Source organism: Terrapene carolina, unplaced genomic scaffold (genome assembly GCF_002925995.2).
Source record: "Terrapene carolina triunguis isolate 2854851 unplaced genomic scaffold, T_m_triunguis-2.0 Scaffold68, whole genome shotgun sequence".
Lineage (NCBI taxonomy): Eukaryota > Metazoa > Chordata > Testudines > Emydidae > Terrapene > Terrapene triunguis.
In genome coordinates, this window is record NW_020664419.1 from 24615354 (window position 1) to 24642825 (window position 27472).

Sequence of the window (27472 nt, forward strand, 5' to 3'; positions counted from 1 at the left end):
TGTGTGTGTGTGTGTGTGTGTGTGTGTGTGTGTGTGTGTGTGTGTGTAAAGAGGAAATAACTAGAATAAAAACCTTGATTCCTGAGTTTTTGCAGATCCTCCTCTATTGCTCCCTCTAGTAGAAGAGAATGGATTTCTGATCTGAGAAACATCTCATTAGAGGGGTCCCTAAAAAGGGAGAGGAAGGTGGTATGGAGGGATGGTCTCGAATTGGATGGTGTTGCCCTCTTTAATAACGTCCCAAACCCATCTGTCTGTAGTGATGTTTTACCATTTGATGTAAAAATGGGAAAGAAGGTCTCTAAAGCTAGAGAAGAACTGTGTAAGATTGGTTTGCAGCTCTCAGTTGTAATGTCAAACCTGAGGTCTAAAAGAAGTTAAAGAAGTAGTGGTAGTAGAAGAGTTCTTTGATCTCATCTTGGATTTAGAGGATCTTTTTCTTAAGTGAGACTGAGAAGGAGGAGGATGCTATTGTTGCTACTAGTCTTGTCTTTAAGAGTAGTAAGAAGATGATGAACAGGGTATATAACATTGTCTCAGGTATCTAAACAAGATGCAGGAATCCTCCTGAAAGATGGCAAGAGTCCTAGAGATCCTTGATATAGATCTCATTTTTCTAACGCTTCATCTGTTTTAGAACTGCACAGATTGTCTCCCCCAAATGGGAGATCCTTGATCTTCGACTTAGTAACAAAGGAGAGAGAAGAAGATCATAATCAAGTTAGCCTCTGAAGAATTATGGAAGAGGCTATGATCTTGAAGAAGCATCTGAAATGTCAAAGGACGCTCTAGGACATTTTTGGCCACATTTTGACCCTCCTTGATAAAGCGATAGCTAACTTCTGATGTTCCTCCAGAAGATTCTTTGTAAAAAATGAAATGTTATCCCATAGGTGAAATTGATACTGGCCAGGATAGCTTGATGGTTAGCAATCCTCAAAATCAAGGAAGACTAAGAAAACAGTTTCCTTCCCAAAGAATCTAATCTTTTCCCTTCTCTATCATTAGGAGTGGCGTGTAAGTACCCAGCTTTTTACTTCTGTGCTGTTGCTGCCACTACTAGGGAGTTAGGAGCAGGAAGCATAAAAGCATGAAAAACCCTCATAGGGGATTTGATATAGCTTTTCTACTTTCTTAGAAATAGGTTGGCAAGACGAGAGATTTTTCCATATTGATTTTGCTGGTTGCCAGCAACCTTCCAAGATTGGTAAAGAAACCTTGTTGGTAGGTGTACTACCAAATAGATGAAAGACTGTGTGAGGAGCTTCATCTGTGACAGATGTGAAGTTTATGTAGTAACCATTCAGCTAATGCCATTGAATAGTGTTTTCCAAGAGAGACTAAGCTGATGCAACACCCACATTTCATCAGGAGAGGAATCACCTGGTAATTATTGTTCAAGTTGCTGACTGTCCATTTGAGAAGGGGAATCTCATTCCTCCTCTTCTTCATAAAGAGTTTCAGGGACAATGGTAGAGATGTATTTCTTATTATTGGATCTTCAGGTTTAGGCTCTGAACATCCCAGCTCCACAGGAGTAGTTCTGTCTCAGCATGGATCCAAAGACTTAAATATGAAGGGAGGTTGATAGAGCCATGATATTCAAGGTGGCATATGCCAATCCTGCCAACTCTTCAATTCTAGCATGGTGTCATAGTATTGAGGATACCTGCTGATAATCCAGATGAGAAATGCAGTTTTTGGACAATATAGGAAAGGGTTGTGGATCCACAAATACCACCAGTTCCAGATCTTCCTCTGAATGGTGTTCTGATCCTGGATCTAACAAAGAGCTGATAGAAGAAACAACTGAAGTTGGAAGTTGCAGTAGATATATGGGAGATATTGTCTACCTCTGCAACCCAATAAGAATCTTTTCTGAAAGAGTTAGTATTTCTGCAGGTTCATTCACTACAGTGCTCTTCATGCACTCTGCCTCTTGTCTGGAGGAAAGGAGTGCATGATCTCAGCGTGGAACTGGAAAAATCTATGGGCCCATGCGGATCAGTGTGTACCTGTGCTGTAATGACTATAGATGGAACTGAGAAAGATGAGGTATTTGGATCTGATGGTTTTCTCAGAACCATAATGTTGGAACAATCCGATGATACAGAGAGGCCTTAAGGTACAGATCTCTGGAAAGTTTCAGATCCATAAATTCCCAATCTGAAGATGAATCTATTGACTGAGGAGTTTTCTCCTGTAGTGAAAGATGCTTTGTCTTGGCCTTCTTTTTCCTCTGAACCAAGGGTCCTGGATCCACAGAGGCCCCAGTCACAGATTACCCATTGCCCATAACTCTTTTGGTGAAGGGCTGACCTCTTCTCAGTACGGGGTCCAGAAGTTTAGCTACTGATCACTCAGTCATCTTGGAACTGGAGCTTGGTGGAGAGTCTGACTAAGTCAATAACAATGCCTTCTGGAACTAGAAGCACCTGGTGCCAATTCAGGACCCTTAATCATTTTGTCAGAGACATTGGAAACCTGCAATCCAGGAGAGTTAGCCATTAAAACTTCTTGAAGTAAAAGGGCTTGAAGCCTATTTTGTCTGTCTTTCCCTGCATGTGGAGAACAAGTGTCACAGATGGTACGGCATGAGGGAGAATGGCCCTTGCCTAAATATTTCAAGCACAGGGTGTGAGTGTCAGATGCAGGACATGACATGCACCTCTTGAATCCATGCTTCTTGTTCTTCAGATCAGCTATTATTTCTGGCACTGATACTAACAATAACAGTAAAACTAACTGTTAGACTAATACAATCGCTAACTACTACGCACAACAAGGCACTTATCTAAAATGCTTTGGATCCACAGAATCCAGAGAAGTTCTCATCTGTCAGATCAGCAGTTGGAAGGACTGAGGGTGCAATGGCTGCACCCCCTTTTATGGCCACACCCTCAGAATGTGCTGGAATGCTGAGGGGAGGGCGAGGCAGGGGCATGTGAGTGCTAACGCTCTAACAGGCGCTGCTTACAGGAGGCTCCACCATTCAGCTCATATCCCAAGAGGTGGAATATGCACAGGACACTCAAAGAAGAATCTCCTACTAATGCACTTCCACTAGTGCTAGCAGTGCTGGGGGCGAGAGTAGGCTGGCTGGAAATGTTTTATCATTGTTTTATCATCCTAACCCATCTCAGAGCAGGAGGCACACCAAGGTCGTGCAAAAGGCAGGAGATGGGCATATTTGTGATCTCCCATTGATATCATTGGAGTGCCTCCACATTTACACCCTATGACTGAGATCAGAATGAGCCCCAGATCTTTTAAAAGTCTTTTGCTGGTGTTTGAAGCCAGTACTTTCGCAGCTCAGCAGGTGAGCAGCAGCTGAAAATAATAAGAGAGAGAATTCTTGCTCTCAGCTAATGACTTCTGGCAGCTTAAATTCCAGCCCTATTTCTGTGGAAATTGAGGTTGGCTCTGAGAAAGCAAGGTAAGGGATAGCCAGTATTTCCTTAATAGATATGTCAGAGGCCAGAAAAAATCCATGCTGTTCTGTATTCTTTGACTTTGTGTTAGGCTCTGCGAGGAATCTTAAAGAATGCACGGAGGTAATTTCATAGTGAAACTAACTTTTTAAACAAACATTGTGAAATTCCCTGATATCTAATGCTACTGTTACCATGTTATTAGTCTCTAGGATACTGATTTAGCTTTTATAGTCAAGAAATGTGGGGAGAGGGCACAGGACGGAGAGGAAAATCTATTTTGTCTGGGCTTGTTTTGGCTTTTGTTTCATATTAGAGGTATTCTCTCTTGTGGTCACGCCCTCTTTCCAGGGAAGAAGAAGGAGTAGAATAGAATGGACAAGAAGAGATGTAAGGTCCATAAAGTCCATAAAGGAATGTACTAAAATTTGTCTTCCTCGCCCTTTTTTCCTTCGCCTTGTGGTGCAGTTCTTATAACCACAGGCTTTAGTAACCAGGGCAACTGTCTTGTAGACACTTTATTATGCTTTTGGGGCCAAATAATGTCCTCTGATATGCTGGTGCCCAAGCAGGGAAGGGAAGACAGGTGCAGGAGCCTCCTCCTATGCACAAGCAGTGAGGCAAAATGACTTGGTGGTGCGCAAGATGGCACTAGGAGATACCAGTCACATGCCTGATGGGCATACAAGAAAGGTGGTATGTCCAGTCCCCCCGCTGGCTAGTGTGCGTGCTGCCCTCAGGAGCAAATACTAGCTGGGAGCAGTTAATGAGAACATGCTGAGAGCAGATGTAACATGCTCCTATCTGTATGTTGTGCTGGCTCACTGTTCCAATGCATTTCCTCCAATGGCAGCTTCAGATCTGCCTTCCCATCACCAACTTTCCCACCAGGATTCTTTATTCTATCAAGTCAGGACTCACTGTGAGATTTTCAAAGGCACAAAGGGCAGCGAGATGCTGGTTTCCCATCTTCCCCTTAAGCTAAATAGGCTTTGTAATGGAGTTCTTTGGGGACAAGCTTCTCCCCCATCTGCCTGTCTCTGTGGTTCCAATCACCTTGGTGTGTAAGCACTGTAAGGCCACAAGGCACCGGCAGAGACACTCCATGGCTGCAACTGGAACACTGAGACTACAGTGCAACGTATAGCCCCTCTGCTTCACCTCCATGACTATTAGCCACACACCCTGTGTCTCCTGCACCTCATCCCCAAATCACCCTGAATGGGGGCACGGAGAGTGCTCCTATGGAACATGGTCCCCAATGCGCCAGAGGTACTGAATCCCCTTGTGCAGCCATTATGGATGGAACCCCTGTGCAGCCAAGCCAAGCCACAGCTGTTCCACTGTCTTTGAGGCAGTCCATGACCTTGCCACCGGATTAGGCCATTGAAAGGTTATTTAATGCATAGCTATGCTGGCCTATAAGAAAGGGGATTTGTCTCAGTGGATTGCTTGCTTTGCCTTTCTTTTTGCCTAGACTAGAATTAAATATTAATTTTGCTTTTTGGCTGTAACTTGTTTTTATCTCTTATTCACAAATATTTATAATCAGCAGCACTTGGGTTAATAAATACCCCTCCCCTAGCTGCACTGATGAGGAAGATGCAGCCAAGTGGTGGAGCTTTGGTAAGGACAGGGCCCCTAATGAAAGCAGTGAGCCACTTGGAGTTTGATCATAATGTGTGTAGGTAGAGGGTTAAAATGGTGCAGTTCCAAAATGTCAGTTGTATCTGAATCTAATCCATTTTAAATGGACTTTGAGGGCAGTGAAGAGAATGGAAAGGGAGTGCCTGATTGAAAAGCAAATCCTTCTCCCATCCCTAATGAGCTGTTTCTTTTCCTGCACACTATTTTGCAAGGAATTTAGTTAGTTGGTTGGTTTACAGGAAATAGCATGCCAGTGGCACAATAACAGCTGAGTTACAGTAATTACTGAAGGTATTACACAAATGTGTCACAGCTTGTATAACAATAAAAATTCTCCACTCTATTACTTCCTCTTCCGTCTCATTGTTAAATTCTACTGAGAGAACTGGTGTTTAAGGTAAGTCATAGGATGGTTCCATCATGGTTACATATGCTTTAAAATAACCACTCTGTACTTCTCTGCAAAATCCCACTATAGAATAGGTTCAGTTCTTAGTTCACTGAACAGTTATATAACGCACATCATTCCTATCAGGACAAACAGCTAATTTTCAACCAGACTATATAGCAAAAGAAAGCAATAAACTAAAGTGCTCAAACTGATCAGATGAACCAATTAGTGATTATATAACCAGACACAATATTCATGTTATTACTGCCTGATACTTTTAGCCTAATTAGTTGTAAATTTATGTTGCATAACAATATAACATGAACCCCATAGCAAAACATAGAAGAAAATTATTATTTAGCAAATGCAACACAATATCGAAATCAAACGGCCATCAGGTGAGTGAGGACCACAAATTTGTTGTAATTATCTGTGGTCTAGCTAGATGACAAGCGTTAGAAGAGCACATTTAGATAGCTCCCACTTTTGCTTCAGCAGAATAAATTGCTGGTCAATATCTCTGTTTAAGTCGACAGCTAATGTATGTGAAACTTGATTATACATATTGCTTGTCACAGATGTATCATTGATGGTGCCCTCAGTTGAACTTACAGGTCCTTCAGCAAGGAGATGGCCGCTGAAAAGTATTCAGGTGATAAGCGTTCTTTGTTCTGTAGTGGATGATTTTCTGGTTTTATCACATGACATTTTTGAAGTCCATGATGTCTAAGGCCATTAGGGTCTTTAGAGTCTTCTGGGTACTTGGAATCTGCTTAAGTCCCTGGGATATGCAGCATATTCTTGTCAGCTCTGGTACTCTTTACATTCACTGCATGGACTTTGAACTCCGTGTTCTCGACTGACTAGCTCAGAGTGTGCAGCATTCACTTCGTCACCTTGCCCAAAGAGGGGGTGTCTGATGAGCTGGATTCAGTTTTTGACAGATTTGTGGACTGTGGAAGCTGGTGAAACTTCCATGTAATTTAGCCGCTCTGTGACTAACCAAGGCCATTAACTGCTGTTTCTAAATCAAGAACATTTATCCCACTCAGATTTTTATAGTTACCTCCTACAGATCTTTACTAAAAAAGAAATTCAAGCAAATATCAGGTATCAAGAGTAATTTTATATGGCTAATTAGAGTTTGAGAGTTCCAGAGCAATCTTCTGTGGTACATCCATGTAATTACAACAGTGCAACAGCCCTTTAGGGGGTAGCCCTCTGAGGATGCTAAAAATGAGAGAAGTTAGAGGATGAGCTCAGAAAACAACACTAAACTCTACAATTTAAAAGAACTGCACAAGGCCTGAGCCACACAACTGCCACTAAAATTGAAGGGAGTTACCCAACTAACGTTCATTCTCAGGGAGGAGACTGTTGTTTTCCTTTTTTAAAAGTGTAGCAGTGAGAAACTAAATGAGAGACAGTGAGCACCACAGAAAACTGTTGGGGTGGGGAGTGATTATTAGACAGAAAGCACGCAGAGAATTCCATGCCTGATTTGTGCATGTGCATCTGGCAGGGCACCCAGTAACTCCCATTATGATCCTTATGTAACAGCATGCTTAGCTCTTTTGAGTTCATCCATTTTCTCTCTCTGCACCAGTTTTCTGAGTTGTAAAATGGGACACTGTTTGTTTATAAATGTTTATAAAGTAATTTGATTCTCATGTTGAGGTGCTATGTGTAAAAAAATTTGCTCAGGGACACAGAATGAGTCAGTGGTGTAAACAGGAATGGAACCCAGGAATCCTGATTTCAGGCCACAAGTCCTAACCAGTAGACATACATACTCCCAAGGAACCTCTTTGTTTCAACAGAGGCTATTTTCTGTATTCACCCAAATCTGAGGTACATCTAGCAGTAGTGAAATCGCTACATTACGCCAGTTTTTGTCAAACTTGGAAAACTCACAGTGATATTACTGTAACATCCCTAGGGATCATTGTTCCTACCTGCTCTTAACTATTATGGACTGTGTTTCAGAGGAACTGTAATAGGGACAATGAGAACTCACTTTTCCAGTGTTGGCAGCCTTCCATTCGATTTCCCCTCTAACTACCCTGTCTCTTTACAGCTTCTAAATTTCTGATATTTTCTTTCCTTTATTTCCCTCCTCATGCATCATTTCCCCTTTCTGTTTCTAGGACAGTCACTGTATGCAGTTTTCTAAAACGTTTAGTTTTTACGTAAAGCAATTTATGATCCTCTGAATGCAAGATACAGTTTAATCAAGTATAGTGTATCCTACATATATCTCAAAACTATCACAAAATCCAGGGCTGCAAAATTACATCTCTGCTTCTGCTCCATCTGTACTAGATGTCATATGTCAGTTGCTTTATCAGGGAGATCCATTAGAGAGAGAGTCCACAGCATAATTAGAAGAAATTTGTTTTTCTAGTTGCCCTATTTTTATCTCTCCTTTTAGAATGTTCTGTTAATTTGAATTAAGCTCACCTCATGTTCCAGCCTGGAGAACTAATTGTTTTAAAAGTGAATCTTGCTTGCAAGGTGGGTTTTTTTCAAAATCACTCAGCTCTAATCCCAAATTCCCCAAGGGATGCTGTGGCAACATACAGCCTTGTCTTAGAATAAACCTGATCTTTACAGGCTAAAGAGAACAGTTACCTAACTGAGAACAGCTGAAACTAAACAAATAAGCAAGGGCAGGTGGGAGTCACACAGCCTAGCAAGGGCTGGGGCCAAAGAGACCATGCAATTTGCTTTGGGCCAGAATCTGGCCATTCTGAAATGAGTGCCCAAGGGAAGAAGGAGTGTAAGGAATTGTCCCTCCCACCTTGCATGCCTGTTCAGTGGGTAGTCAGAATCCTGATTCTCAGTGCTAGAGGTGGCCCTTTTGCCTGGCTGGCCACATGCTGCACAATTAAAAGCCATAGCAGTTACCTGTCCTCTGTGTGCTCCCCCGGTGAGCTCACAGGCATTCTGTCAGCCTCCGCTTTCTGCAGGAAGAGAGTACCTCAGAAACTGTCCATCTAAAACAACCCCTCTATTCAGCTGTGGCTTATACATACTGCTTCATTCTGGCTCTTTGTATTTAATTGACTCACTAGACTATGGTATCTATATTAGGGCAACTTCAGTTTCAAGCATTGCTTTCTCGTGTCATTCTCCCAGTTGAGAAGATCACTTATGAAGAAATGTTTAATCTTTATGCATAGCAAAGATGAGATAACATATTAACAGTGGTGAGGTTCCACTACCTAAGGAATATATGCAGTCTCTCAATGTATTCCATGTTGGTATTTTCTGTCACCAATGCTCAAGTGTTGTTCCTTCTCACTTCTCCTGTTGTGCATAATTAGAGAACCATGAAGATCTGAGGGGCACAGGGAAGGAGTACTGGCTACATCCATACTAGAGTATCAACGGCTTGGTTAACTGATAGTCATAAGGACCCAGTACATTTTCTATTTTCGTAGAGCAAAATTACCTTTCCAGCAAGGATGATTTGGAATTTGACTGGGATAGCGAAAGTGTATGGAGGTTAATCTCACGGAACCAAATCCTGTAAAAGTGGAGTAAAGATTTTAGGATTTGGCCTACAGAAAAGAACAGTGTGCATGCCCCAAACTTTTGGCTTCTTTCTGGAACCCAAACACCATCATTGCTATGCATTAGTTTTAAAAAGCAAGAGCAACCTATATACAGACACAGAAATTGACACTTCATCCCATGTTGCTTGAGAATTTTTGTATCCAATTTCTCAATCATTTTTTAAACTGGATTATAATTTATTCTATTGTATGGGGGGGGGGAATCAAATAACTGAAAAGTCATTCTTAATTTGTTACCTTTTGTTTCAAGTGATGATTTTTAGGGACTGAATGATAACTGATCTTTGAGATTTGCAGATGCCTGGCAATTCAACTTTGTGACTCAACCCTGTAAATAGTCAATTGTCGGTAACTGAATTTCAAAGGAGAGTCTGACACAGGTGGCGTGTACAAATGATTGAAATTTCAGATAGTTCAGAATAAACGCCAACCTTTTGATGAGCTAGTTTAGCAGGATGTGGTAGGAGAAACAATCTAATTCTGGTTCACATGGTCACATTGCTATAGTAATTAAAAATTTGCCTTTTACTCAGCAACAGGTTTGATGATTGGCAATGAATGTGCAAAACCCAGGGATTGTATTGAACCACTGTGTAATAGTACACGTAGGGCTTTTCTACACTACTGCTTAAATTGATGTAACTTACATCACTCAGGGGTATGAAAAAGCCATTCCCCTGAGTGACGTAAGTTAGATCAACTTAAAGCAGTGTCCACATCGCGCTATGTCAGCAGGAGTCACTCTCCTGCTGACGTAGCTTCCACCTCTTGCTGAGGAGGAGTAATTATGCTGATGGGAGAGCGCTCTCCTGTCGGCATCTTCACCAGATGCGCTACATCGGCACAGCTGCACCGATGTAACATGGTAATGAAGACAAGTCTTTAAGCTATTAGTCTTATAATTATTCTCTCTCAAAGGTCCCATTCAGGACAGGGGTTCATTATGCTAGGTGGCGTTCAAACATATAGGTAAAGACAGTCCCTGATAAGAAGAGCTTTCAGTGTAACTTAAAACAAGGCACAATGTGTGCAACGTACATTAGAAGGGAAACATTAGTGGTAATGGGAACATTCCTTTACATAGGCTGGCTTTGTGTATGACTTCATTTAAATTTAAAAATAAATAAATAAATAAATATATTAAAATGTCAGATGTGGAGGTGTCTTCAGCCTACATCCCCGAACTCTGCCCACAGTACTGGAGTAGCTAGATGTTTCTGCCAAAATGCTTGGTAGTGACATTGTTTTCATTATTCTGCAAACTTAAGCTTATCTTCAAATGAGACCAAATGCTGATCTCTTCTCCCCCCCCCCCCCAAAAAAAAGCCTAAGTAAAGGGGCTATGTGAAGAGAACATTACGGGCTGTGACACCGCCACTCATGCACGTCTGGGTGCAGAGCAGCCGCATATCCACTCCACTGCAAACACTAGAGCTTGAAGGCCTTTAGTGGCAGCTGGGAGAGATTAGATTTGTGTGTCCATGTAGTGGCTGCTCTCTGGACACTTTTCTCTGGCTCTGCTCCTCTACACTGGACCTGCCATGCCACAACATTCCTCCTTGCAGAGATCCTCTGTGCTACCTGCTCCCTGCCATGGTTGTAGAACAGTAGTTCTGTGGTGTTTAGAGCTTTGTGTTTCTGTGTGGGGAGGTCAGCAGGGGGAGGTCAACAGGAGAGCTGCTTGAAAAAAGGTAAGTATATATATTTTAAAAGTAGAAAGAAACTAACTGTTTTTTTGGTTTGTTCCTATTGTTCTGTGAAATTGGTTTTTTTTATATGAAAAAATTTAGTTTCAGTGACATCCCCCCATTTTCTCATCTATTTCCAGTGAAAAAAGTAAAAAATAGGTGAGTGATTTTATTTCCCATTGAAACAGAACATTCTCCACCACCACCCCCATTGAAATGTTTATTGAATAATGAAAAATTATGATCAAAACAATTTCACAGGGAGGGGGGGGCATTTTTTTTGAGGTTGAAAACAGTTTGGATGGACCCCCTCTAGTCTCCAATGAGTAAGGGGCTGCACAGGGGCTCAAATAGGATTGGAGGATTAGTGAGTACCATCCCCCATACAAAAATGCCCTTATGCACCAGTGGAGCAGGTGTATATAATCTCCTCCAATATCTGTTGCTATATCATTCTTGGAAAAATGAAGGGAAATAATTAAATTGCAGAATTTTACAGCATGTGTTTTCTTTGCTAGGTGAGTAAAATAGCACAACAAAGACTGTAAGCCATTCATTTTCCATGTTTTTAATGAGAGTGTGGAAGCTATGCTGATAAACATGTATTCTTCTTAGAAATATAATTACATTATATTTCTGTCTCCAGAGTTTTCTGTTTGTCTCTTAGAATGTATTAATTCCTGTTTTAGGCCATTGGACGCCCACATTTTCCTTCCTATTGGTCGCTGGGATTTCAGCTGTCCCGTTATGGGTATGGCAGCCTCGATGTGGTAAAGAAAACAGTTGATCGCATGCGGCAGTATGGTATTCCATATGTAAGTATGACTTTTTCAAAGTGCAGTTTAATTATTTAATTACCTTCTCAAAATGAAATGAGTAAAATAATAATAGAAGGGAACAATTACCCTGTGAATTGTACAGTACGAGAGTATTCATAATTCTGTGTCATGATTTTCCAAATAGTATCCCTGGAGTTCACAATTTTAAATGATGTTTTTAAAGCCTCTAAACCAATTCTGCTCTCAGTTACATAGTGGTCAATCTGGAGTATCTGTGATGAACTCAGTGGAGCTATACATTGGATTTACTGCGGAGAACGTTAGAGCAGAATTTAGCCTTCTGATTCTTAAAGTTAATCAGAAATCTTCTTTTGCTATATCCAATATTTTAAATTACATTTGATGGCAGATTAATTACTTTTTGAGGATTCTTAAATAAAGTTGCATAAATTCTGATTTAGCTAACAACATACTAAAATAATTTCATGTTCAAAACTGTCAGGATGTCCAGTATGGTGATATCGACTACATGGAGCGTCGTTTGGACTTTACCTATGATAAAGAAAATTATGCAGGTCTGCCAGAGTACATTCAACAGCTGAAAAAAGATGGAATGCACTATGTCATTATTCTGGTAAAATTAACAACCTCACTAATTTTCTCTCAGTTTATGCAACGTATTTACGTGGTACCAGTCACTGAAATATTTAGGCAACAAAGTATCTATGCTATTGAAATGGGTTCTCCATCTTCTCCTCTTGTAATATCATTCATCTGTCTAGTAAATCAAAAGAACTTCTTTACACACTTCTCATTATAATGCTGTATTGCTTTTATCAGGTACTTCTGTACCAATACTCTTTGTATGCCACAACACTTATTTTTCTCTCATACATTCCCAAGAAGTTTCTCTGAAAATTATGGACTTGAATTGAGAGGGAACTGGTTTAAGGCATTTCCCTTTATGAAAATAAACTACTTTTCTTAATGTGCACAAAACTATTCACAAACTTTTTGGGAAACTAGAAACCATACTTCATTTCCCATTTAGTAGCTTTTCATTAATATTCATATAAAAAACTTTGTATGAAAATTTGTGGAAAACCAATTTTGAGCCTGTAGCCAAAAAGTATGTAATAATGACCAAACTGAATTCAATTTGTGCAGAAGTGGAAACAGTAGGTTTGTCAATTTTTCTAACAAAGACTGTTTATTTGCAGTAGATCGGCATACACTCACTTGTAGTGAAATTACTAACTTTTTGTGACAATAATTATAGTGAATGTGGTGATACGTGATAGAAATTGGAGGCCAGTAAACTATTTTTTTTAGAAGTCCTTGATAGATATCTGAGAAATTACTCTACAGATCTTAACAGTCATGCAGCACTATACTGATGGTGTTTCCCCAAGCTATAATCCTGCCACTGATGCTGACCTCAAGTTTTTCAATTAGAGCCAACCAAAGTCCCTGACCAGCACTCTGCCAAACCGCTATATAAGCCAGACAAGAATCTGGCCACCCACTTTGTGACTGGGACTACGCACACATGCCGTACACAATACCATTGTGTGAACTAGATAAAAATTCATTTTAAATGTTATCCTCATCTACAACTCTTTTATAATAACATTATTTTTTCCAGCATTGATGTTTTGGGCAAATTCTGACTCCCATGCCATGGAAAGGAAACGTTTTGAAATGTTTCTTGTTAATCCTGTTGGCTTTCCTCTTCAAAACCTCCACAAACTGCTCCCACCAATTTATAGATTCATACATTCTAAGGGCAGAAGAGACCGTTGGGATCATGTAGTCTGACTTTCTGTATAATACAGACTATGGAACTTCCTCCAAATAATTGCTAGAGCATATCTTTTGGAAAAATATCCAGTTTGGATTTTAAAAAAATGTTGTTAATGGAGAATCTACCACGACATTTGGCAAATTATTCCAAAGGTTAATCACTCACCATTAAAAATTTATACCTTATTTTCAGTCTGAAATTGTCTAGCTTTAACTTCAAGCTTGGATCATGTGACACCTTTTTCTGCTAGAGCCCATTATTGAATATTTGTTCCCCAGGTAGATACTTGTAAACTGTAATCAAGTCACTCCTTAACCTTCTGTTTGTTAAGCTAAATAGATTTAACTCCTTGAATCTGCCACCACAAGGCAGGTTTTTTAATCCTTTAATCATTCTCGTGGCTCTTCTCTGAACCTTCTCCAATTTATCCTCCTCCTTGAATTGCGGACGCCAGAACTGGACACAATATTCCAGCAGCTGTCATACCAGTGCCAAATACAGAGGTAAAGTAACCTCTATTCCTATTTGAGATTCTCCTGTTTATGCATCTCAGGATCACATTAAATCTATTGGCCATAGCATCACACTGGAAGCTGATATTCAGTTGATTATCCACCATGACCCCCAAATCTTTTTCAGAGCCATTGCTTCCCAGGATAGAGTCCCCCGTCGTGTAAGAATGGCTTACATCTTTGTTCCCAAATATGTACATTTACATTTAGCTGTATTAAAACATGTATTATTTGCTTGACCCCAGTTTACCAAGCAATCTTGATCACTCTGAATCAGTGACCTGTCCTCTTCATATTTACCACTCTCCCAATTTTTGTGTGCAGACTTTATCAGGGATGAATTTATTTTCTATTAGGTCATTGATAAAAATGTTAAATAACATAGGGCCAAGAACTGATCTCAACGGGACCTCCCTGGAAATAGAGTTGCTCAATGACAATTCCCCATTTACAGTTACATTTTGAGATCTTTCAGTTAGCCACTTTTTAATCCATTTAATGTGAGCCATGTTACTTTTATATCATTCTAGTTTTTTTTAAATCAAAATGTCGTGCAGTACCAAATCTATGCCTTATAGAAGTCCAAGTCTGTTGCATCAGCACTATTACCTTTATCAACCAAACTTGTAATCTCATCAAAAAAGATAAAGTTAGTTTGACAGGCTCTATTTTCCATAAACTTATTTTGATTTGCATTAAGTTCCCTTCTTTTAGTTCTTTGTTAATTGAGTCCCATATCAGTCACCCCATTATCTTCCTAGCAATGATGTCAGGCTGACAGGCATATAATTACCCATGTCATCCTGTTTACCCTTTTTAAAAATTGCCACATTAGCTTTATTCCAGTCTTCTGGAACTTCCCCAGTGCTCCAAGACTTATTGAAAAATCAATCTTAATGGTCCAGTGAGCACCTCTAGCCAGTTTTTTTAAGACTCTTGGGTGCAAGTTATCAGACCTGCTAATTTAAAAATGTCTAACTTTAGTAGCTTCTGTTTTACATCCTCCAGAGATATTCATGAGACTGAGACTGCATCATCTGTTTTTTCCCCTCAAATACAGATTAGAAATATTTATTGAACAATTCTGCCTTTTCTGCATTATTATTGGAAAATTCTACCACTTCCATTTAGTAATGGACCAATACCACTGTCAGGATTCTTTTTGTTCCTAATATATATTTTAAAACTCCTTCTTTTTGTCCTTAACTCTGCTGGACACAGATTTTTCCTTGTGTCCCTTGGCTTCCCTTATCAATTTTCTACAATTCAAAACTTCTTTGATTTATATTTATTACTATCAACTTATCCTTTCTTCCATTTGTTATATACTATTTTTATAGGTGCTTTCACTTCCCCAGGTTGTATTTTTAACCAACACAGTCTTCTTCCTCATTTGTGGGATTGTGGCTTTTTGGGCATCTAGTAAGGTGTTCTTAAGTGATTCCGAATTCAATAACATTTTTCTGATTAAATTCTTCCCCCCAGCTGATTTGGCTCATAATTGTTTTCATCTTTGTGAGATTGGCCCTATTAAAGCACCAAGTATCTGTGTGTGTATATGTTACTGGTCTGGACTTTATTCTGCTTTCACATTATTAACATGATCAAGTCATGATTACTTGTACCTAAACTACCATTAACTTTTAGTTCTGTGATCAGTTCCTTTATCTGTTAGGACAAGGTCTAATATAGAATTTCCCCTGTGTTGGCTGCAACAGTTTGAGTTAAGAAATGGTCATCTAATGTTTAGAAGTTACAAGAATGTTTTAGTACTGGCATCATGTTCCCTCTAGCATATGTCACTCTAAATGAAGTCTCCCATGAGCACACAGGTTTTTTTCCTCTACACATTACAGATAGGTGCGTAAGTAGGTTCATCCTTTTCCCTAGTGTGATTTGGTGGTCTGTAGCCAACACCAATTAGTACCCCACCTTGTGCTTTGTCTGTTAGGACACCTGATGCATAAGCATTCAAGCATTTCTTCTGAGTTATCATTGACTCAGAAACTGGTAATGTCATTTTTGATGTAGAGTGCCACTCCCCCTCTCCTTTCCCCCCAATTGATCCTTCCTAAATAGATTATAATCATTGCTTTTAACATTCCAGTAGTGCGAATCATCCTACCAGGTTTCAGTAATACCAACTAGATCAAATTAATGCTCATAAATGAGCAAACCCAATTCTTCTTGTTTGTTACCCAGGCTCCTAGCATTGGTGTATAGATAATTAAAGCATTTTTTCTCTTCATGCCCTTTGATTCCTTGATCAATTTTGTTCTCAGCTTCTCAGTTGTGTTCTGAGTGCTCCTATCTTCTCTCTTTTACCCTTCCCTTTTGCTATTATTTTAACTGCCTCCAGCCTGTCCCCAAAGATACTGATTCTCCTTCTACTGAGGTGGAGGCCTCCTCTCCCCACAGAACGTGGACCAATGTTCCACAAAACCAAAACCCTCCATCATATACCACTTACCTAGCTAGTGAGTCACTTCCAGAATCTTCTGCTTTCTGTTTCCCTTTGCTCATGGGACAGGAAGGATCTCAGAGAACATTGCTTGGATATTCTTCTTCTTCAGCACACTTCCAAGTTCCCTGAAGTCAGCTATTATCTGCGAGATATCCCCTGACAGTGTCGTTAGTGCTGATATGAACCATCACCAATGAATCCTTACATGTAGACTCCAGAAGCCTAGCCAATCTCAGAGTGACTTGTGTCATGGCTCCGAGAATGCAGCACACTGTCCTGTTGTCTGTCTGTCCCTTGAAGAATGTTCTTTCAATTCTTCTGAGTATTGAATCTCCAACGAGGATCTGTCTGTCTTCCTTGGCCAGTTGGAGAACTCTTTGTGGATAAGCTTGATTTTCCTCACAGGTTGGGCCCAGCTGCCATCCACACATCTCATACATCTCTCCATTCCCTTGGACCTGCTGGATCTTAAGAAGTATCTTCCATAGTTTCCATGTTGAAGACCTGGTATTGATTTTAAACTTCTAGCTATATAGAATTCCTCCTGCTTCTCTTCTCTTCTCTCTGGTGGCCACAGTCTGTCTAGCCTCATCTGTCTCCAACCATGATCTCTTGCCTTTGGTGGTTATGAAATGCCAGTCCTCTCTGACTTCCTCTCTCACTGATTCCAGGCTCCATTCTTCCTTGAATCTGCAGTACGGGTGTTTCCCAAATCTGGTTGTCTAGGAAGTCCCCAGTTTCTCTGATTCTTAGCAGCATGTCATATAAGAACATAAGAAAGGCCATACCAGGTCAAACCAAAGGTCCATCTAGCCCAGTATCCTGTCTACTGACAGTGGCCAATGCCAGGTGCCCCAGAGGGAGTGAACCTAACAGGCAATGATCAAGTGATCTCTCTCCTGCCATCCATCTCCACCCTCTGACAGACAGAGGCTAGGGACACCATTCCTTTCCTGTCCTGGCTAATAGCCATTAATGGACTTAACCACCATGAATTTATCCAGTTCTCTTTTAAACTCTGTTATAGTTCTAGCCTTCACAACCTCCTCAGATAAGGAGTTCCACAAGTTGACTGTGCGCTGCGTGAAGAAGAACTTCCTTTTATTTGTTTTAAACCTGCTGCCTATTAATTTCATTTGATGACCCCTAGTTCTTGTATTATAGGAATAAGTAAATAACTTTTCCTTATCCACTTTCTCCACATCACTCATGATTTTATATACCTCTATCATATCCCCCCTTAGTCTCCTCTTTTCCAAGCTGAAGAGTCCTAGCCTCTTTAATCTCCCCTCATATGGGACACTTTCCAAACCCTTAATCATTTTAGTTGCCCTTTTCTGAACCTTTTCTAGTGCCAGTATATCTTTTTTGAGATGAGGAGACCACATCTGTACGCAGTATTCGAGATGAGGGTGTACCATCAATTTATATAAGGGCAATAATATATTCTCCATCTCATTCTCTATCCCCTTTTTAATGATTCCTAACATCCTATTTGCTTTTTTGACCGTCTCTGCACACTGCGTGGACATTTTCAGAGAACTATCCACGATGACTCCAAGATCTTTTTCCTGACTTGTTGTAGCTAAATTAGCCCCCATCATATTGTATGTATAGTTGGGGTTATTTTTTCCAGTGTGCATTACTTTACATTTATCCACATTAAATTTCATTTGCCATTTTGTTGCCCAATCACTTAGATTTGTGAGATCTTTTTGAAGTTCTTCACAGTCTGCTTTGGTCTTAACTATCTTTAGCAGTTTAGTATCATCTGCAAACTTTGGCACCTCACTGTTTACCCCTTTCTCCAGATCATTTATGAATAAGTTGAATAGGATCGGTCCGAGGACTGACCCTTGGGGAACACCACTAGTTACCCCTCTTCATTCTGAGAATTTACCATTAATTCCTACCCTTTGTTCCCTGTCTTTTAACCAGTTCTCAATCCATGAAAGGACCTTCCCTTTTATCCCATGGCAGCTTAATTTACATAAGAGCCTTTGGTGAGGGACCTTGTCAAAGGCTTTCTGGAAATCTAAGTACACTATGTCCACTGGATCCCCCTTGTCCACATGTTTGTTGACCCCTTCAAAGAATTCTAATAGATTAGTAAGACACGATTTCCCTTTACAGAAACCATGTTGATTATTGCTCAACAGTTTGTTTTTCTATGTGTCGGACAATTTTATTCTTAACTATTGTTTCGACTAATTTGCCTGGTACATGTCAACTTGTCCCTCCAATCGAAGAATCTTTTCCTCCAGCACAGCTACCAACTTGCACTTCATGTACAGGAAATCCCTTTGGTCCTCAGGCAGGAAAGAATAGGGCACATCTGTTGCCGGTCACCACCACTGCTTCATTGCTGTCCATCTTGATATCACACATAGTGCTGAACCTGGAAGGAAAGCTTCTCACATTCCCTCCCAATTTCCCCTGTTAGCTACCTCTGTTACCAGCTCCTGGAGAGACTCAAATGCTCAGTGACTTGGTCATACCTGCCCCCTCTTTATTATACAGTAGAACCTCAGCGTTATGAACACATCGTGAATGGAAGTTGTTTGTAACTCTGAACAAAATGTTATGTTTGTTCTTTCAAAAGTTTACAACTGAGCAGTGACTTAATATAGCTTTGAAACTACTATGCAGAAGAAAAATGCTGCTTTCCCTTAATTTTTTTTAGTAGTTTATATTTAACACAGTACTGTACTGTATTTGCTTTTTTTTTATTTTTATTTTTTTCCTGTCTGATTGCATACTTCCGGTTCCAAATGAGGTGTGTGGTTGACTGGTCAGCTTGTAACTCTGGTGTTAGTAATGCTGAGGTTCTACTGTAGTAAAATTCACTCAGCTGGGAAACAAATGATGTCATGTGACCAAAGTGATCAGTCATCAATGATAACAAATAGTGATACACGTGGTGAATACAGCTGGCAAAACTCACAATTTCTGGTTCGTCAAAAAATTCACCAGTTTGCAATTTCCTGTGAACTAGAGATTCCAAGATCTTTTCTGAAACATGATGTTTCCAAATGGAAAAAAGCAACTCTTCAGACCCGGCCGCTGCTGAGTGAAATTAACATGATTATTATTTGCTTCACTGCTGCCCACCACTGATGCTATTTAGTGGTAGGCCACCATGAGACTGACAAGGATCGTGTCAATTTTACTAAACAGCTGCCAGGGCTTTCAGGATCTGCAGTTCCAGGGTAGTCACAATACGTTGACTGCTGCGGACCAGGTATCCCAGGGCTTCCAGACTTCCAGGCCAGCTAGCTTACCAAGCTGCAGGAGTTGGGCAGCTCAGGGAACCAGCTGGCCTGGGAGTCTGAAAGCCCTGGGGTCCACAGCTCAGGGCGGTCCCAGGATTTCCAGGCTCCTGGCTTCATGGCAGAACTTTGGGACTGTGCCTTTAAGGGCTGAGCTTCCCAAACAGAGTCTAGGTAGGGCACTGTGGCGCTCCTGCTATTGTTATGCACAGGCAGTTGGAATTGGTCACAGGATAAAGTAGGTATCTTGAAAATGCCTTAAGCATTCAGTAATCATTGAATACCCCCACTGGGAACCTGGAAGCCCTAAGAAACCCCAGGGTTTCCAGCCTCCTGATTCTGCAACAGGGAGCTTGGAAGCTTGGGGTCCATGGCCTCAGAGCTCTCCACATGGCAAGATTGCCCTGGAGCCACAGCCCCTGGAAGCCCTGTGGTCTCCAGGCCTGAGGTCCCCATCCCATGGATCCTGGAAGCCTGGGATGGCGTGGCTCCCCAGCAGCCATGGGAACCTTACCTGCAATTCGACCAAAATTAATTGAACCCCAGATGTTTCTGCAAAATTTCCAGCTAGCTCTAGTGTTGAGCACAGTTTGCCAGCAATTCACAGCCTAAAATATATTCACAGAAAGGGCCAGCAGTTGTAAGTCAGCATAGCTCCACTGGAGTTAATGGAGTTACACCAGTTTACAGCAACTGAGGACCTGGCCCACTGTGTTTAAATAATTTTGAGTAATGAACAAATGAATGAAAAAACTTAGTCTGTTCATGAACCATTTGCAACTAGAAAATAGGGGGAAGGGCCTAAATGCAAAGGCCAATAGAAGTGCAAAGAATTATTGCTATATAAATCATTTAGATCACGAAATTAATATAACATATAAAAATGAATTCTTAATACATGCTACTAATTAATAGAAACCAGGTAATATAATTTGAAAGAGACTAACCTGCAGCTAGGGAACATTTTTTACACATCCCAAGAACTGTGTTGTCTGCTGATTAAAAACATGACAAAGACTGGTCTAGTTTTTCCTGCCCTACAGTGTGTCACTGACAGCCATGGATGAATGCAAATATATTCAATCATCTTTGAAATGCTAATGGAGAGTATAGGTTGCATTGGCAGTGAAGATTTTCATCTTCACTTTAGTGCAGTTACTGGAATTTCTATCATCCTTTTATTGTGATCATTCTTTAGTGATGTAAATCACTCCCATAAATTGAGTCAGGAGCTGGAACATTATTAAGAGTTTCATTCCAAGGTGAGAGCAAAGCTATCCTAACTAAAGTCAAGGCAAGTGTAATCCAGTTTTCTTGATCTTGAAAAATAATTTTCCATTTACAATTCCCTTTGGGGATCAGTTGTACAGAGAGAGAGTTCTTCTGCATCAAAATTTAGAATTTCTGATTATGACTTCAGGAGTGGTGATTAAATATATATTACACCTTGACTGCATAAAGCCCAAGTAAACAGTTTTGTGAGGATGTGGTAAGTGGAGAGGGCGAAATCTAACTTGAACTCGTGGGCAGAGTGGCAGAGGGTGTAGCAGTCATTCAGCCGTCTAAATAAAATTCCAACCCCAGGGGATGAGAAACTCAATCCCTGAGAACCTTCTAAGTTACTGATTTGTCCTCATTACTGACTCTGTGGCCATGGCTGTCCCCCTACTGCCCATTTCTATGGTGGCATATACAGAGTTGAGAAGATGCTCAGTGCAGAGACATGCACGGGGTCCTAAGTCTCCACCTCCCCACATACTTTTATCTAGATACTGATATGACCCCATTATCATGATATCTGAGTGCAGTCTGGCACTTGTGCATTGGAAATGCCACAGTGGTGTTATGCTAGAAGTCTTCTATTGCCTCTCAGCCCCAGGATGAATTTTAGCTAAGAGTGTCATGACTTATTCACCATGGTTATCTTGAACTGTGTTCCCATTTTCAAATGTGACTTATTCTGAGTCAGAACAAATGTATTGTTTAGAATCAAAGCAAGAAGTTCTAAAAGTAACAATAATTATAAAGTAAAATGATAAACATTTTTACAGCAAAATTTAATGAAACTCCTTGTATATTACTCATTAAATCATTCTAGAAAATGAAATAGCTAAGAATGAAATTAATTGGAACATAAGAACATACGAACGGCCATACTGGGTCAGATCAAAGGTCCGTCTAGCCCAGTATCCTGTCTTCCGACAGTGGCAATGCCAGGTGCCCCAGAGGGAATGAACAGAACATTCCCTGTTGTCCATTCCCAGCTTCTGGCAAACAGAGGCGAGGGACACCATTCCTGCCCATCCTGGCTAATAGTCATTGATGTACCTATCCTCCATGAATTTATCTAGTTCTTTTTTGAACCCTGTTATAGTCTTGGCCTTCACAACATCCTCTGGCAAGCAGTTCCACAGGTTGACTGTGTGTTGTGTGAAAAAATACTTCCTTTTGTTTGTTTGAAACCTGCTGCCTATTAATTTCATTTGGTGGCCCCAGTTCTTGTGTTATGAGAAGGAGTAAATAACACTTCCTTATTTACTTTCTCCACACCAGTCATGATTTTTAGACCTCTATCATATCCCCCCTTAGTCATCAATTTTCCAAGCTCAAAAGTCCCAGCTTATTAATCTTTCCTCATATGCAAGCCGTTCCATACCCCTAATAATTTTTGTTGCCCTTTTCTGAACGTTTTGCAATTCCAATATATCTTTTTTGAGATGGGGCAACACATCTGCACACAATATTAAAGATGCGGGCGTATCATGGATTTATATAGAGTCAATATGATCTTTTCTGTCCTATTATCTACCCTTTCTTAATGATTCCCAACATTCTGTTCGCTTTTTTGACTGCCGCTGCACATTGAGTGGATGTTTTCAGAGAACTATCCACAATGACTCCAAGATCTCTCTCTTGAGTGGTAACAGCTAATTTAGACCCCATCATTTTATATGTATAGTTGGGATTATGTTTTCCAATGTGCATTACTTTGCATTTATCAACATTGAATTTCATCTGTAATTTTGTTGCCCAGTCACCCAGTTTTGAGAGATCCTTTTGTAGCTCTTCGCAGTCTGCCTGGGACTTAACTCTCTTGAGTAGTTTTGTATGATCTGCAAATTTTGCCACCTCACTGTTTACCCCCTTTTCCAGATCATTTATGAATATGTTAAATGGGACTGGGCCCAGTACAGACCCGTGGGGGACACCACTATTTACCTCCCTCCATTCTGAAAACTGACCATTTATTCCTATCATAAGAACATAAGAACTGGTCAGACCAAAGGTCCATCTAGCCCAGTATCCTGTCTACCGACAGTGGCCAATACCAGGTGCCCCAGAGGGAGTGAACCTAACAGGTAATGATCAAGTCATCTTTCTCCTGCCATCCATCTCCACCCTCTGACAGACAGAGGCTAGGGACACCATTCCTTTCCCATCCTGGCTAATAGCCATTAATGGACTTAACCTCCATGAATTTATCCAGTTCTCTTTTAAACGCTGTTATAGTCCTAGCCTTCACAACCGCCTCAGGTAAGGAGTTCCACAAGTTAACTGTGCGCTGTGTGAAGAAGAACTTCCTTTTATATGTTTTAAACCTGCTGCCTATTAATTTCATTTGGTGACCCCTAGTTCTTGTATTATAGGAATAAGTAAATAACTTTTCCTTATCCACTTTCTCCACATCACTCATGATTTTATATACCTCTATCATATCCCCCCTTAGTCTCCTCTTTTCCAAGCTGAAAAGTCCTAGCCTCTTTAATCTCTCCTCATATGGGACACGTTCCAAACCCCTAATCATTTTAGTTGCCCTTCTCTGAATCTTTTCTAGTGCTAGTGTATCTTTTTTGAGATGAGGAGACCACATCTGTGTGCAGTATTCAAGATGTGGGCATACCATCGATTTATATAAGGGCAATAATATATTCTCCGTCTTATTCACTATCCCCTTTTTAATGATTCCTAACATCCTGTTTACTTTTTTGACCGTCTCTGCATACTGCGTGGACATCTTCAGAGAACTATCCACGATGATTCCAAGATCTTTTTCCCGATTTGTTGTAGCTAAATTAGCCCCTGTCATATTGTATGTATAGTTGGGGTTATTTTTCCCGATGTGCATTACTTTACATTTATCCACATTAAATTTCATTTGCCATTTTGTTGCCCAATCACTTAGTTTTGTGAGATCTTTTTGAAGTTCTTCACAATCTGCTTTGGTCTTAACTTTCTTGAGCAGTTTAGTATCATCCTTTGTTTCCTATCTTTTAACCAGTTACCAATCCATGAGAGAACCTTCCCTTTTATCCCATGACTGCTTACTTTGCTTAAGAACCTTAGGTGAGGGACCTTGTCAAAAGCTTTCTGAAAATCTAAATATACTATATCCACTGGAACCCCCTTGTCCACATGCTTGTTGACCCCCTCAAAGAATTCAAGTAAATTGGTGAGGCATGATTTCCCTTTACAAAAACCATGTTGACTCTTCCCCAACAAATTATGTTCATCTATTTGTCTGATAATTTTGTTCTTTACTATAGTTTCAACCAGTTTGCCTGGTACTGAAGTCAGGCTTACCGGCCTATAATTGCCAGGGTCACCTCTGGAGCCCTTTTAAAAAAATGGCATCACATTAGCTATCCTCCAGTCATTTGGTACAGAAGCTGATTTAAATGATAGGTTACAAACTACAGATAGTAGTCCTGAAATTTCACATTTGAGTTCCCTCAGAACTCTTGGGTGAATACCATCTGGTCCTGGTGACTTATTACAGTTTAGTTTATCAATTTGTTCCAAAACCTCCTCTAATGACACCTCAATATGGGACAGTTCCTCAGATTTATCACCTAAAAAGAACGGCTCAGGTTTGGGAATCTCCCTCACATCCTCAACCATGAAGACTGATGCAGAGAAACTAAATTAATTCTTTGCAATGACCGTATCATCCTTGAGTGCTTCGTTAGCATCTTGATTGTCCAGTGGCCCCACTGGTTGTTTAGCAGGCTTCCTGCTTCTGATGTACTTTAAAAAAATGTTTGCTATTACTTTTTGAGTCTTTGGCTAGCTGTACTTCAATTTTTTTTGGCCTTCCTAATTATATTTTTACACTTCATTTGTCAGAGTTTATGCTCCTTTCTATTTTCCTGACTAGGATTTAACTTCCACTTTTTAAAGAATGCCTTTTTGCCTCTCACTGCTTCTTTTACTTTGTTGTTTTGCCACAGTGGCTCTCTTTCGGCTCTTTTACTACATTTTTTAATTTGGGGTATACATTTAAGTTGAGCCTCTATTATGGTGTCTTTAACAAGTTTCCATGCAGCTTGCAAGGATTTCACTTTTGGCGCTGTACCTTTTAATTTCTGTTTAATTAACTTCCTCATTTTTGTGTAGTTTCCCTTTCTGAAATTAAATGCTACAGTGTTGGGCCACTACGGTGTTTTCCCCACCACAAGGATGTTAAATTTAATTATATTATGGTCACTATTACCAAGTGGTCCAGCTATATGCACCTCTTGGTCCTGATCCTGTGCTCCACTTAGGACTAAATCAAGAATTGCCTCTCCTCTTCTGGGTTCCAGGACTGGCTGCTCCAAGAAGTCATTTAAGTCATTTAAAATTTGTGATTAGCTAGACTTTGGGGTTAAAAATAATATTCAATGATTTTAGCAGCTAAGGGTCCAGTTTTGTGAGGTGCTAAGGCTTAACTTTTCCAATGTGGGTGCATACAGTTGGGCCCCAAATCCATTTTTGGGCACATAGATAAATGTGGCCTGATTTTTGAGAGGTGCTGATTACTGACAACTCTCACTTAAGCCAATGGGATTTGAAAGTGCATATCACCTCCCAGAATCAGTCCCTAAATGAACAACTAAGGCCTGGTCCACACTAACCCCCCACTTCGAACTAAGGTAAGCAAATTCAGCTACGTTAATAACGTAGCTGAATTCGAAGTACCTTAGTTCGAACTTACCGCGGGTCCAGACGCGGCAGGGAGGCTCCCCCGTCGATGCCGCGTACTCCTCTCGCCGAGCTGGAGTACCGGCGTCGACAGCGAGCACTTCCGGGATCGATTTATCGCGTCTAGACAAGACACGATAAATCGATCCCAGAAGATCGATTGCTTACGGCCGGACCAGGAAGTAAGTGTAGACCTGCCCTAAGAGTTATAGTGTTGGAAGAGTTAACAGGCTCTAAAAAATGCAGAATCAAGGCATGGCAGTTTTTGTTCTCCTTAAGATGATGCTAAAGCTGCATTATATATTAGATTTATGCACTGGAATAACTTTTCAGCTAAAAGAAATCAGAGATTTTGATTAGGAATAGCTAATTAAGCCAACTTGTTAGAGCTTTGGTATCTCTTGGGAACCACCTTTTCCAGGATTAAAAAATAATTACTGTAGATGGACAGTTCTCTTTTTCAAAGCTGAACTACTTAAGTAGGTGAAAATTCTAATGAACACTTACATTACTTAATTATTAAGGCGCCAGTTGCAGCTCCGTGGTAAAGGTTGAATTGAGTTTTGCACTTAAAATAGGGATTCAACCTACACAGAAAAATCTAGTTTGTTCTCGCCAAAATTGCAGCATTGGCTTTTTGAGCACAGAATGAATTTTTCAAGAATGTACAAGTAAATCTGTTAATGTAGGAGTTAAAATTAATTTAAAAAAAAGATGTGATAGACGCCGTCTCTTGTGAGTGCCTCCTGTCGGGTGGGTGTGATGCTGCAAGCTCTCCTGCCCCCAGCACATCCTGCAGGTTGTTGACCTCACTAGGTGGGTCATCAGTGGTTCAGCCCTCTGGCCAAGTCAGACAGTCTAATATGGAGGAACCCCTCCTGTGGTAGCAAAGAGTTCAACACACTGCCCTCCTCGGGGTCTTCAGCCCCATCTCTGGGCTCCCTTAAGTCTTGCCCTTCACTTGGGCTTCCCAACAGAACCTTGTCCCCTTCTTGGTGCTTAGGCCACTTTGCTAGTAGGCCAGTTAGGACGATCTGGGCCTGTTCATTACTCTGGGCCCCAGCCCAGAGACCCTATACACAGCAGCCACACACTGCTTTCTTCAGTTTGCTGCTGCTATTCCCTGGGCCTTTTCCTCATGTAGCCTCTTTCTCTTCACCCTGACCTCATGGCTGAAGTTCTCAAACTCTTCCTCCTTGCTGAATGCAAGTATCACCAGAACCCATCTTCTGGTTCTCTTCTTGAGCTCCTGTGACTAGCAATGAGCACCCTTCCTTGCTCCTCTGGTCCAGCCAGGAACTGACCTGCTCACGCCCTGAAGCTCCTTTTATCTGAGCCTGCTGAGCTCTGATTGGCTGCTTGTATGCAACATTTCTTGGCAGGCCCACCTCTGCTGCTCCTTCCTAGCATGGAATGTGGTAAGACTGCAGCGCCTCCAGCAGGGGGCCCCAAAGGGCCAGATACACCCAATCAAAGAAACCTTTTAAGAAATTTACAATTGGGTATCAAACCTTGTTTTTTGTCCCTAATGATCTTAATAATGGAATACCACAGATTCTTCAAACTTCCCTTATAGTTAAAAACTCACTGAAATAATGTACAGTAGTTTACATTTGAAGAATTGTTTCTAGGACTAATAATAATTTTTTCCTGTTATTCTTCATAACTAAAAGTTGCTCCTTCAGCAGAGGCTGAAGAATATTGTTCTATTACAGAGAACTCACAAAGAACTGCCATCTTTCAAAATGGCTGTAATCTTCCATTTTCCCTCAATGTTATTGAGGGGACAGTTGCCCTCACATAAGGACATGTTGAAAAGATCATCTATCTCCTTTTACTCTCAACTGAACTGAGGCCACAGACTGCCTGAGCAAAGCTGGTTACTTTCTCCATTCGCCTGGTGCTTACAGTGTTGCTCTTTGCTTCCTGACAACATAGTGGGCCACCA

General features: G+C 40.7%; 1 protein-coding gene across 2 annotated transcripts in view; it reads left to right on the plus strand.

The window, feature by feature from the left end:
- LOC112107197 (maltase-glucoamylase, intestinal-like) overlaps positions 1-27472 on the plus strand; it is a 102374-nt gene that overhangs the window by 32696 nt on the left and 42206 nt on the right. The window contains exons 8-9 of one of the 2 annotated variants that reach the window (XM_026648971.1): positions 11425-11550; positions 12017-12148. The exons of the other annotated variant lie outside the window; for it this stretch is intronic. Of the exons in view, the coding sequence (XP_026504756.1) occupies positions 11425-11550; positions 12017-12148 (258 nt within the window). The remainder of the gene's footprint in view (positions 1-11424; positions 11551-12016; positions 12149-27472) is intronic. 2 annotated transcript variants of the gene reach the window in all.